Consider the following 14,285-nt stretch of genomic DNA (forward strand, 5'->3'; position numbering starts at 1 on the left):
TCATGGTCAGTATATAAGTTATTGGCCTTCTAAAGACATTTGGAATGAAGCCGAAACGAATAGTCACAAACGTTTAACATTCTGCAAAATTTTCACTTGGGCTTCGAATGTGGAATTGCGAACTCAAGTTCGTATTTAGCATCTCTTGGTGTTTTTTTGGCAAACAAAAATTCTCATGATGGTCAGTTGTCGAATACTTGGGGCTGCTGCACTTCGCCTTGAGTACAATTTTTATAAATGGCTGTGCTATAACATTCTGTTGTTTTCAGAATTACTGCCATAAAATATTTCAAAGCACAAGGTGGGAGCATAAACTGAACTGCATCGTACCAAGCCCAAGCAAAGTAGCTTGAGAAAGTTATTGACTTTAGATGCACCGCTTCCCCAAGCTTTGAAGTGGTGTGCGGTATTACTTCCTGACCCACTACACGCAGGACGCATATATTTAGATAAATTAGAGATGTAATTATAGTCCACAAACCCACAAGGATATTGACTTCCTTTCATGGGAAAGCTTTGGGGCATCCTATATGATTGGTCCATACCTTCTGAAATCTCCCTTGTTTTTGTCTTTTCCTCCACTTTGGTCCGACATCTGCTTGATTTAAATTTTCCATATATTGTGGTCCATTTGTTGCTTCTCATTTGTCACAGCGGTTCTTTTGTCTGTGAGCTAGGCTAGACAAACAGGAGGTCACATAGTACAATGGTCTTGGACTGTACCTAGGGTTGCCAGGTCCCTCTTCGCCACCGGCGGGAGGTTTTTTGGGGCAGAGCCTGAGGAGGGCGAGTTTTGGAGAGGGGAGGGACTTCAATGCCATAGAGTCCAATTGCCAAAGCGGCCATTTTCTCCAAATGGATTGATGTCTATCGGCTGGAGATCAGTTGTAATAGCAGGAGATCTCCAACTAGTACCTGGAGGTTAGCAACCCTAACTGTACCACTTCATACCTCAGATGTGGGTTGCATAACCAACTGCCTCCCCATGTAAAGACATTCTTTGTGTGTTGAAAATGGGTGTGTCAGTGGAAAAGCTTCATGTGTAGTCTTTTCCTTGACATGATAAGGTTTTTTATACACAAAATGGATCTTTTGGGAGAGGGAACATTCAAACATGCAGTTTCTAGGAATGTTACTGTATTTTCCTGCCTCGCTGTTTCAAATAGAAAATGTTTTCATTTCTCCCTTGTATGAATTGAAGCCAAGTGTTTCGGCCTTCATTCCATTTTCTTTCTGACAGTGAATTTCTCTCATTAAATGTACAGGGTTTTTTTTTACATCAACTTCATACAAACAGAATGTAAACATACACAATATCTAGATGTAACATATAAATGATGTAAAAAAGGATTCAAAGGCTCTTACTGAGTATAACGTAACTTCATATGTACCCTTCAAATTGTACAGTCAAACATTCAAAGGTATATTTTTGACAACTTGATTTCCCCCCAGCTGTATTTACTTGTGGCAGTTGCCACACTGTTCTTAAGGTTTACAGATAACGGGCTGAATCCTGTGGTTCTCTTACATGGAGTGAATAGAAGATTCCTTGAATGTAGATGGAAACTTCTGAGCCAACACTGAGGCCCACAGTGTAAATGTCTACAGGGAATCTTGAGTACTTTTCTTTCTCACCTTGAAAAATGTCCTATGGGAACAAAACACGAACACAAGGATTCTCCTAGGTATCCTTCTGTTACTCAGCATCTTGGTTTCCAGCAGGAGAATGGTGTGGTCCAGTAATTGTTGAGCACTTGACCTCACTATGGCCATAGATTGTATGATAAACACATGTTTGATACCTGAGGTTTGGCCACACTGCTTTCTTTAATTAGGCTGCTGAAAAGAATACTGTGGTATAGGGTTTTGTGGAAATGAATGGCACACTTTCCATTTTCTGCTTTTTAGTAGGTATTGCTAGAGATGAAGGAGTCTGTTATTAAGGGTGGCTTCTCACATGTTTTGATAGGGATGCTAACCTCCAGGTGAGACCTGGGGATCCCCTGGAATTACAGCTCATCTCCAGACTACAGAGATCACTTCACCTGGAGAAAATGGATGCTTTGGAGGGTAGATTCTATGGCATTGTGCCTCACTGAGGTCCCTGTTCTCCACAGGCTCCACCCCCAAATCTCCAGGAGTTTCTCAACCTAGATCGGGCAACTCTACATCCCCATACCTTGCCTTGAACATCTCTTGCCTTGAAAACTCTACAGAGTTGCCATAAATTGACTACAATTTGACGGCAAAAAAAGGTAGTGCTACACTCTGGTAAACCCAATGGTTTTAGAAGGGTGTCCCTCCACTTAGGATGGCACTGATAATCACTAATCTAGAACCCCCCCCTTCCTGTATAAATAGGATTGCTGGATAAACCATTGGACGATAACTGCTCTTGCATTTTTATACATTTCAAAATGATATTTGGAAGGAAAATGTGGGTGTATCAGGGTCCCCTAAGGAGGTGATTCCTTATAATCTCAGTAATTAGCGCCTATCTCAAGCAAAGCATTGGTTTCACCAAGAAAGGCAACTCACTGGGAAGAGCTGCAGATTATAAAGTTGGAGTACCACAGTGGGAAAAGAAATGTCTGGATAACCATGTTCAGAGGCACTGCTGGTTACTTTAGCAAGCTGATTCTATATATTTAAGAGATGCTAAACTGGCTTCATGGGAGGTTTTTAATTAAGAGGGGGAAAAAAGTGGTCTAGTCACTCTGGAACCAAGTCGATTCTTCAGCCGATGAGGCTTGTTGTCCTGTTAAGGAAACGTGGGTGGTTAATATGTACTTCACCACCAATGTTCTGTCGTAAAGCACCCCAAGAGCAATGATTGGATAGTATATCATTCAAACAGAGTTTAAAGCTCAGCAGGTTCAAAGGTAACCAGCAGCGTTTCACCCAAAGCAGTTGCTGTGATATGGTGGAAAAATCCAAGATCCTGAAGGTCGTTCCTTCCCTGGAAGTAAAGGTAAGAGATAATTGAGCATGATCATCGGCTGTTTTGTTGATTGGCTATTTCGTTAGTTAAATGTATGTCCACTTTTCTTGCATGGATCTCAAGATGGCATAATGTAGGATTCTCATGCATTGACTAGGCACAGAACTACTTAACTTCTTCAATAAGATTGCTAGCTTATGCATGTTGCAACTGTATCCTGGAGACCACCAAGGAATGCCAGGGTTGTTGTGCAGAGGCAGGTAATGGCAAACCACCTCTGTTAGTCTCTTGCCTTGAAAACCTTGTGGGGTTGCCATAAGTTGGTGTGACTTGACGGTACTTACATGCAACTTTACCCTGGGAATTTTTTACACCATTCAAATCAGACTGAGCCAGCTGGCATCACTAGCATGGCTACAATTGAAAGAGTGTTTTTAGGAGTGAAGCATGTCTCCACTGTAGTCAGTGAGATTACTCATGAGTCAAGGAACTGCGAGAAACAGAAATCTTCATTTAGATGCATATTTTTTCCTCTTGAAAATTATTCCCGGATCATTTCCTGGTCAACATTTGTGACAAAATGGCAATTAGAAATACTGAGCAGGCTAGGAGTCTTTCAATGTGTTACCATTAAGGGTCTTGAATTACAATTTAGTTTTTCTAATTGTTTGGGAAAGGCAACATAGAAATTTAACTTTTGTAAATACAGTTCAGGCGCTCACTCAATCTGTGTATGGTTAAGCGACCAAACATTATCTGCAAAAGAGATCCCAGCAGCAAGAACCAGCAGCTAATGGGCGGCATGAGGGGTGGTTGATATGGAAATCTGGGAAATTTTATTGGTTTTACACTAGCCGTGATGTATACCAGACCATGGCTTCACAGGAACTAACCTCTGAATGTCTCTTGCCTTGCAAACCCTATGGGGTCTCCATAAGCCAGCTGTGTCTTGATGGTACTTTCCACCACCATTCCAAGATTTTAAACCAAAAACTGGTCATGAAAATTAAATACTTAAGAATCAAATAGTTACCAAATTTAAAGAAGATTTTTGGAGCATTTTTGGAGGTGTCTTGCAGAGCTATCCTATGCAGAGTTATTCCAGTCTAAGCTCATTGATTTCATTGGATTTAGAGTGAAATAACTGCATAGGATTTCACTGTCAGGATCTAATCTCCCGTTATATTACTCCTGCAGATTGCTTGGTTCTTGTGGTGTGGTATCATAGTGGTTGAATTTATAATTATATATTTACTTGCAGTCCCTTTATGTGATACGGACTGGGCCTGCTGATGAAGATGAACAGTACGGTGGTATTTCTTTTCTTCCTGGCAACAGCCTGGGCAGCCCCAGTAAGTTTTTCTTAATGGCTTGCTTTAGTAAATGTCAGAATTCATCCACTGATGCAAATTAGCAGTCAAGTCTGTGCATAGTAGGAAAAGGAGAGGTCCTCATGCAAAAGCAATGGCTCATGTGCAGGAACATCTCTCCGTGCTTTATAGTTTAAGGGTACACAGAATGCATGACCTGGATGGCCCAAGCTAGCTCATCTCATCAGATCTCAAAAGCTAAGTACGGTTGGTTCTGGTAAGTATTTGGATGGGAGACCACCAACAAAGACCATGGTCGCGACACAGAGGCAGGCAGTGGCAGTCCACCTCTGTTCGTCTCTTGGCTTGGAAACCCTACAGGGTCGCCATAAATCAGCTGTAACTTGATGGCATTTGACACACAAACATACACACAGAATGGCTCAGGGAGAAACTTCGGGGGTATGCACAGATACATCCAGTGTGCCACTTGGCAGATGATTTCATTGTCTTGATAGCATGTTTGAAAATTCTACACATGCGTAGTAAAGCACACTCCCAGGCTGCAGTGGGTGGGCCTAACCAAGCATGTGTAAAAGGCCCTACTACAGTATTGTGCATGAGTGTGCCACAAGCCATGTAACTTCAGAAGTCTTCTAGCTCATGTGCGGGAGAAGGTAACTTTTTGGTAATTCTACCATATATCCTTCACGTCCTTATTAGTGTGTTATTTATTGGATTCTAATTTTTATAAACTGTTACTTAGCACATGATGAAGAGGAGGACATAAACACCCCCAAATGCCAAACTATCAGGTATATTATTTAAAAAGTGGCAAAAAATAAATTTATAAATACAGATTAGAGTCAAATTAAACATGACAATGGGAACAGTGAGTAGGATTTTCTGCATTTTAAAAAGATGAAAGCATTCATGGAGGGATCAGGAATACTAAATGCTGGGTGAAGGGGAATTAATTCTTTACCCCATGCTGCTTTTCTGATTTAAATCTGTTATTTAAACCCCCTGGCGGGGAGGGGAATAGTATTTTTCAGGTGGAGAATTTACACTGGAAAAGTGGTGTGGGATAAGTGTTAACCCCTTTCATCCAGACCATGGCCTCAGTTGTATTCACCTGTGTCCACTTTGATTTAAAAAACAAAAATTCCTAATTGTGGATCTCCTGTATCATGTTTAGTTTGGCCTGTTTGGAAGAATAATCACCCAAATTAAAATTGGTGACTTTTATGTGGCCATTTAATGGCGTTTCTAGTATCTCCCCCACCCCTATTTTATAAATGCTTCCATTCCATTACGTTAATTCCCAGATGTAATGTTTAAAAAATCAGATGCAGTTGCTCTAGACCAGTGGTTCCCAAGCTTTTTTTGACCAGGGACCACTAGGACTTTTTTGTTCAGTGCCGGGACCCCAAGGTTCAAAATAAAAATTCTGAGAATTTGAAAATAAACTTTAATTATAACTGTTAGTTAAACATTAAACTTAGAATAATATTTGAATATATATATTTATAATAGAGAACTTTTAATTGAAAATATTAATTTATTATGGGTTTATAACTTTGTTTCGCGGACCTTAATTTAGTTCTCGCGGACCCCTGGGGGTCCACGGACCCCTGGTTGGGAACCAGTGCTGTAGACTATTACTGTGGGTTATTTCCAATTGCCATTTCAATTATTTTCCCTGATTTTAACAGGCCTCTCACAATGAACGTAGTAGCGCTGGAGACAATAAGGTGAGTTTATCTTGGCAAAGTTTCTTGGGGGTGTGACTTGGTTCTGTCGGATGCCCTGTGATCAGTTCAAGGGTCTCTGCTATTCGGGACATTTCAGCTGCGAGAGCCTCTTGCTCTAGATGCGTTCAAACTGCCATGAACGAAGCTGGCCTATGAAATGTAAGGGGAGAGGCAAAAAGGGTCAATGAACTCAGGCACGTGTCTCCAATGGAGTAAAAAGAAAAGGGCAGGTGATGCTGTCTTTACACCCAACTCTGTCGTTTTGATCATGCACGCCTTTGAAAACTGACCTTCGGCAATTCGGACTCCGCCCAGTCTTAATTTGGCTCTTCCTGAAAAACTAATATTTAAAGAACAGTGGTTTTCCTGTCTGTGCCAAATTAAACTCCCGTTTTAGCTCGTGTCGCAACTTCCAGCACATCGCACGAAGCCTGAAAACAGGCCACCCACCTGCTGTAGTCTTCGACACATCAGGTTTGGAGAAATCAACAGCCAGCCTCAGACAAATACTGGGTGGCCCTCAGGGTTGCCAGCCTCCAGGTACTAACTGGAGATCTCCTGCTATTACAACTGATTTCCAGCCGATCGAGATCAATTCACCTGAAGAAAATTGCCCCTTTGGCAACTGGACTCTATGGCATCGAAGTCCCTCCCTTCTCCAAGCCCTGCCCTCCTCAGGCCCCGCCCCCAAAATCTCCAGGTATTTCCCAACTCAAAGCTGGCATCCCTAAGCCTTAGACAAACACTGGCTGGCCCTGCTAGATTAGATCTGTGGGGAATGAATGGTTGCGTAATAAAAAGGTGTTAGCCCAGCAACTGGCGCCTGTTTATTGTGGTATGCCTGACACAAGAAACTATAGCTATACTGAGAGGCAACAGAATAAGGCAGACAGATCAATATGAGTGTTTGGTTTGTCAAAAGAAGTAATCAAATAAAAGATCAACAGTGTTTGTAAGCAGAGTTACACCTTTCTAAGCCCGTCAATTTCACCCTGTTGAGGATAGTCCTGTGAAACTCTGACCAGAAACACACTGAAAAGATTTTGCTGTTTTCTTCATTCCTAAAGCAACCATGAGCTTATAGTGCCATTATAAAGAATGAAACTGCAAAAATGCCACTGTACATCCACATATTGGCATTTGATGACATATAAAATAGTCAGTCAATGAAATAATAGGAAATCGCTTATGTTAGGATTTAATGCTGTCATCCTGCTCTGGTCAGATGTGGTTCCCGTGCTATGTTGGTGGTCAGGTAGAGGGAAAGGTGTAGATGAAGTTGCCTTCTGTTGACTCAGACCATTGACCCATCTAGCCGATAGGGTTTACTCTGACTGGCAGCAGCTCCCAGGCACAGAAGGGATTTGGGACTTGGGAGCCTTTATGAGGGTCTGGAGGTACCACGGAATATGTTGGCCTGCTGTTTTTAACATACCCTTTTGCTGTTACAGTTACAATGCAATCCTAAGATGACTTACACTCTTCTAGGTTCATTGACGTCAATGAATTTGGAAGGAAGTAACTCTGTTTGTTACGGATTCCGTGGACTGCCAAAAAAAAAAAAAAAGAAATCAGTGGGTTATAGATCAAACCAAACCTGAACTGACCCTAGAAGCTGAAATGACTAAACTGAGGCTGTCGTATTTTGGTCACGTCATGAGACAACAAGAGTCACTGGAAAATACTGTCATGCTAGGAAAAGTTGAGGGCAGCAGGAAAAGAGGAAGACCCAAAAATAGATGGATTGACTCAATAAAGGAAGCCACAGCCTTCAATTTGCAAGATCTGAGCAAGGCTGTCAAAGATAGGACATTTTGGAGGACTTTCATTCATAGGGTCGCCATGAGTTGGAAGCGACTTGACGGCACTTAACACACACACAACTCTGTTTGGGACTGTACTGTTAATCTTCTTGCAATTCCATGCTTTGGCTGGTTTTAGTGGAACACTAACTGATTGGAACACTAACTGATTGCCCTGACCTGGATGGCCTGATCTCATCAGATCTCAGAAGCTAAGCAGGGTCAGCCCTGGTTAGTATTTGGATGGGAGACCACCAAGGAATACCAGGGTTGCTGTGCAGAGGAAGGCACTGGCAAACCACCTCTGTTAATCTCTGGCCATGAAAACCCCAAAAGGGGTCGCCATAAGTCGGCTGTGACTTGAAGGCACTTTACACACAACTGATTGGGCAGATATTTCCCAAATGTAAGGATCAAGGCTTACTGCAAACCTGTTTTGTTTATGGCTTGCTTCTATGGCTTGATAATTTTAATGATAATTTTATGCCATTTTATAATTGCACTGCATTGTTTTACTTGCTTTGTTTCAGTTTGTTGTTTTACTTTAATGTATTGTTTTACTTTGTGAGCTGCCTCGAGCATCTCTCTGGAGATTATTTTCCAAATAAATAAGTTTTAATGACACTATCACTACACAAAGGAAGCAAAACTAAGGGCATCTACTCAGAAGTAAGACCCATTTTATTCAGTAGGGTTTACTCCCAGGAAAGTGTTCTTAAGATTGCAACCAGAGTAATTTAGAGTGGCTTCCACATAGAATCTAAAGCATGCAAAAGCATCTCTTAGGCAAGTGTAGCATAGTTCACACAGAGAATATTTTTTTTAAAGTCATACGTTGAGCTTTTTCTTTTTTTGTTTCTATTTGAAAGGTCTCATGATTGTGTATCTCTTTAAAGGATGTGTCAAATGCAAATAATGTCGGTGAACATGACGTTGTGAAGAATAACCAGGAATATTTTGAACACCAAAATGCAAGGAAAGCCAGTGGAAATACCAGTCCCATCAGTGAAGGACACAGTGGTGCTAAAAGTAAAGAAAGTGGAATAAAAGAATCCCACGCTAGTGTAATCCCATATAATGGTGCTGCTGATTTTGTTGATGCCAATGGAAACAGGGATGGAAAAGACAAGACCAACCTTAGTAATGTCGAAACACCTGGAAGTAATAAAAACAAAGCTACCAATGGACATGGTGCTGGAGGGGAAAGTATTAATGGTAACAAGGAAGATGGGGTCTTTAGCTTCTCACTCAGTGAGACTGGAGGAGGAAATGCTCATGATACAAGACAAACAGAGCTTTCTAGGCTTCATCAAAACAATCAGGGGTGCAGTGATGGGCAGAAAGCCAGTTTTAGAAATAAGGTGGGAGATACATTTAATGATACTGCAGGAAGCCATAGCAACCAGGTTCAAATCCTAACTAACACTTATATAGGTGTACCTGAAAGAAGAAAGCCTGCAGATAACACAAATCTGAAATCTAAGGGAAACAAGGTATATGGAGAAAGTATACAGTGGACAGGCATGAATGCAGGTGCCAGTGGTAATGGTGGAAATACAGCTGAAGAAGGGTCTTCTGACGGGTGGGTTGATGGAAACTCTGAAGACACGGAGGATCTTGGGGCACATGAGACTGAAAAGCATGGCGATGGAAGCAGAAGTCAAGCTGACGACGGTAAAGGAACAACCAGTCCTAGCAGGGGAGGAGATGGTGACAGAGGGAAACTAGATTATTCTCTCAGCACCAGCGAAGAAGACAGTTCCCAACAACATAATAACATAAGCTCTGAAAAGGATGAAACCGTGGAGTTGTGTCACAAAGCAAAGAAGAATGAACACACAGGCATTAAAAAGAAAGGGAATAGAGTTCTGGTAAGTTAGATATTGAATTATTATTCTGCATTTTGGTCTTTTTTGGTGCTGATTGCTAGCTTTGCACAGGAATTTGGGAGGGAGGAGGCAACTTGGTGACCTTTGTATCTCTGCCTATAAGTAGTACAAGCTTTATGTGACATAAGAATTCTGGGTTGGATCCAACAAGCTTTTCCATTGATAAAAAAAAGAGAGGAGGGGCTCTGCATTGACCACCAAAAAGGCTGTGTTGGGAGATCCAGGGATCTGTATGGACCAAAGGTGTGGAGGATGTAAAAAAGGAGTTGAGTGAGATTGAGTGAAAATGCTGACCCTCTGCCTGTGACAGCTACATTGTGCATATATGGTATTGTGTGGGAATCGTGGTCATGATTCCCCTCTTGACTATGGAAAGATGAGTCATTTACATTTCAGCATCAGAACATGATTTACAAGTACAGCTTGAGTATCCCTTATCCAGACTGCTTGGGACCAGAAGTGGTCCATATTTCAGATTGTTCCGTATATGGGAATATTTTGGAATTTTTGCATATACAATATGAAATATCTCATGAATGACTTAACTTCGTTTATGTTTTGTACATACTTTGTACACATAGCCTGAATGTAATTTTAAACAATATTTTAAATAATTTTGGGTACATTGAACTATCAGAAATCAATGGTTAACTATCTCACCAGAATACCTGTATCATCCGTTAAACAAGAGCAACAGCAAACAAACTAACAACGTCAGGCTTTCAGTCTCCAGCTACTATGCAGCATACACTGTATTTTATTCCTTTAGGTGAGAGGAAACATTGAAAGAAGGCAGCACAGATCTGCCTGCATGCCGGCTCAAAGGGTCTGGTTTTTGGATCAGTTTGGATATGGGATGTCCGGATAAGGGATACTCTACCTGTAATTTCATCCGATTCCAATACACCTTACTTCCCATAATGTTTAAGAATCAAGTTTTTTTTAAGTGTGAACCTAAAGAAGTTATACCAGAGATGTTGCATTTCGATGGAGTATCATCTTTATCCATCACATGCTATGTGGAAATGCCATTAATATGACTTGGGCCTACCACTACACAATGTGCATCATTCTTTGTTGGTAGAATCCTAAGCCTGTTTATTTGGTGAGTGGGTTACTGCTAAGGTCTATGGGGGAAAGGAGCAATACAAGATATTCATACAATGTCATATTTGAAGTTGAACTGGGCCCTCTATGTAGAAGCTGATATTAATGGTGATCTGATCTGTGCATTCTTTTCCCCTGTGTACCAGCCAGGCATTCATATATATGAACCACCGTATGGAGGACACACCTCAGCCATGACATATGGGTTCATTCCTCTTTCACCATGCCCACTGGGACACTTCTCAGGGGAGCTTATTTGTAGAGGGTGTGCTTATCTGTTATGGTGGTGCACCTGTTTATGAGAATGTGGTGACCATTTCAGTCATTACAACCATGCGTTCATGGAGCCCACTTATGACAGCATATGCTACCCACGGTGTTCCCGATACACATGGTTGCCATTTTGTCTGATGGGAAAGAAGAACAGTTGGTTTTTATATGCCGATTTTCTATACCTTTTTAAAGGAGAATTAAACTGGCATACAATCGCCTTCCCTTCTTCTTCCCCCAACAGACAAGGTAGACAAGGTGTGAGGTAGGTGAGGCTGAGAGAGTTCTGAGAACTGTGACTAGCCAAGGTCATCCAGCTGGCTTCATGTGTAGGAGTGGGGAAACCAACCTGGTTCTCCAGATTAGAGTCCACCGCTCATGTGGAGGAGTGGGGAATGAAACCTGATTCTGCAGATTAGAGTCCACCACTCCTAACCACTACACCACACATATTTTCTATGAGCATACTGCTTTGGTACACACTACACAACCCCCTGAAAATCCAGTGGTCAGTTCATAGGGACCGAAGCTGTATGCGCATGCAAAATGCAATCAGTGTCCCTGTACACACAACATGGAGACTGCATGTATCGTGTAGGGCTTTGCAAAGTTGCTTGTCTCCTGGTATGTATGAATGTAACATCTGAAAAGGCTGAGTGCCTCACCCAAATGCTGTAAAACTGCAGAGTACAGTAATTTCAAGCAGAGGAGCAGTGGATGGCAGGCTGACTCTTCTGTCACTTTATGCTCTCAGCCTGGCAAGGGGCCAGAAATAAAACCCACTGGGAAGAAAAACAATTTTAGTAGGAGAAGAAGAGTGCAGTGGACAGGGGAAGTGGGCAGAATCCCCTCCCACCTTCCAGTTCTTCGCTTAAAACCACCGATCCATGGCACTGTTTTATAATATTCTAACACAACCCATGTTATTTAGTGGCACCAAATCAAGCTGAATACAGATATAAGAGCTTCAGTCATTTTCTGCTTGCAGTCATAAACCTCCAAAACTGTCAGATATTTGGTTCGTAAGCTTTAGGTTTGCCATCACATCTGTGATTGCTTTGTGCTTCTTCGTTTGCTTTCATCTATGCCCTTCTTTCCTCTTCATCTTCAGGGCAATAATGGTCACAAGAAGAAAGGAGTGGCTGGGAACTATGGTGTCACAGATGGTAACTTGAATGGTGAAAGAAGGAATATCCTCCCTGGCACCCCTAGGAAATTCCTAGGAGGACTTACTAACACGAACAGCTCTCAAGATGCCAATGAACATAGGAGCAAGCCTAGAGATGACTCCAGCAGCACCAGCAAAGGAGATGAGAGCATTGATACTTATAGTTTTAGTGATGAAATCATGCAAGGAGATGATCCCGATGACATCCATGAGTCTGAAGGCTCTGAGAACAATGAAAAAGTTGAGGAAGAGAGTACCAGTGAGGACGCCAGCGATGAGCTGTCAGAGAGCAATGATGGAGACAGGGGCCGTCAACCACAGAGCAGTGAGGCTGAGAGTGTCCGTCAATCAGCAAGCAGTGAGAGCCAATCTGCTAGCGATTATACCAAATCTGACAGCGGCAGTGACAGCGAGAGCAAAACTGCTAGCAGTGAAAGCAAATCCGACAGTAGCAGCAACAGTGATGGCAAATTGGACAGCAGTGGTAGCAAATCTGATAGTAGCAGTGAAAGTGAGGGCAAATCTGACAGCAGCAGTGAGGGCAAATCTGACAGCAGTGGCAGCAAATCTGACAGCAGTGAGGGCAAATCTGACAGCAGTGAAGGCAAATCTGACAGCAGCAGCGAAAGCAAACCTGACAGCAGTGAGGGCAAATCTGAAAGCAGCAGCGAGAGCAAATCTGACAGCAGCAGTGAGGGCAAATCTGACAGCAGCAGCGAGAGCAAATCTGACAGCAGCGAGAGCAAATCTGACAGCAGCATTGAGAGCAAATCTGATAGCAGTGAGGGCAAATCTGACAGCAGTGACAGCAAATCTGACAGTGCCAATGAGAGTGAGAGCAACTCTGATAGCAGTGAGGGCAAATCTGATAGCAGCACCAAGGGCAATAGCAGTGATGAATCAGAGAGCCGTGAAAGCAGCCGTCAAGCAGCTAGCAGTGAAAATGGCAGCCAATCAGGCACTGGCAATGGTGCCAGTGACGAGTCAAAGAGCAATGACAGTGAGAGCCAGTCAGCAAACCATTCTGACAGTGGGATGGCATCTGTGAGTGATGAAAGTGATGGTGATGGCGGTGACATGGCCGATACAACAGAAAATACAAGTGACAGTGAATCTGCTGAGGACGAGGACAGAGAGAGTGACCCTCCTATGGGCCACGGGGACAGTGAAAGCGAATCCATAAGCGAAGGCAGTGAGAGCACCGACTCAACCAGTGATTATTAATCCAAAGTGAGGCAGAAGGAATGAACTCATGGGAAATGAAAATGGTTATGAAAGGAAGAATGAACAAATGGCCAAATCAGACGATTCATAGACCTACACGTAGTGGAGAGTGCACTTTATCTATCCCATAACTATTTGTGCTGGTCCAATGCCATTGGCCAGCCATGTGGTGGCATATAATGCACAGATTTTTGCAAATCCAATTTGTAGTCTACATGTGCGCGGTTGATCTCCTAGACAAAATCCAGGAGTTAACCATACATACGACATCGAAGCACATTGGATTTGGACCCGTTTGCATGTTAAATCACTGGCTGGCTGGCTTGATCTTCTGGTGCACCAGGTGGGAGGTAAAGGACATTCTTGACATTGCATCTGGGGCTGTGCATCATTGAAGCTGGAAGGGAGAGCAGTCCTAAACCCATTTATCTGGCGGCAGCAGCCTTGGAAGTAAATGGGGATTCCAAGCAAGTCAGGCTCCTAGTCATGTTGGAGTGATACTAGAACAAGAAGCACAATCCAATCCTATCACACGAAGAGAGAAGTAACTGTGTCCATGGAATGCTTTAAAATATTATGCTAATGTTACAATAAATTATACCTCATTTTCACACAATGAATTCCTGATTATTGATGAACAGCGAATGACATGTCCTGATATAAATGTTACTTCCTTGAAGGACTTAAGAGCAAGTTCACATGTTCTGCCCTTTATTACCACATGAAGCAATGGCTTGCATGTGTGTGCCAGAGTGGGAGCTAGCGTAGTTAAGAGTGGTGGACTCTAATTGGGTTTGATTCCCCACTCCTCCACATGAGT

The 14,285-nt window shown here is 42.5% G+C and overlaps 1 protein-coding gene across 1 annotated transcript; it reads left to right on the top strand.

The window, feature by feature from the left end:
* The first annotated feature begins 4,233 nt into the window (after positions 1-4,233).
* Positions 4,234-13,465, top strand: DSPP (dentin sialophosphoprotein). The gene is made up of 6 exons (XM_056855015.1): positions 4,234-4,293; positions 5,967-6,005; positions 8,704-9,131; positions 9,162-9,496; positions 9,536-9,678; positions 12,185-13,465. The coding sequence occupies exons 1-6, from the start codon at positions 4,234-4,236 to the stop codon at positions 13,463-13,465; spliced, it is 2,286 nt and encodes a 761-aa protein (XP_056710993.1).
* Positions 13,466-14,285: the final 820 nt, after the last annotated feature.

The sequence above is a fragment of the Euleptes europaea genome, chromosome 9 (assembly GCF_029931775.1).
Source record: "Euleptes europaea isolate rEulEur1 chromosome 9, rEulEur1.hap1, whole genome shotgun sequence".
Taxonomy (NCBI): Eukaryota; Metazoa; Chordata; class Lepidosauria; order Squamata; family Sphaerodactylidae; genus Euleptes; species Euleptes europaea.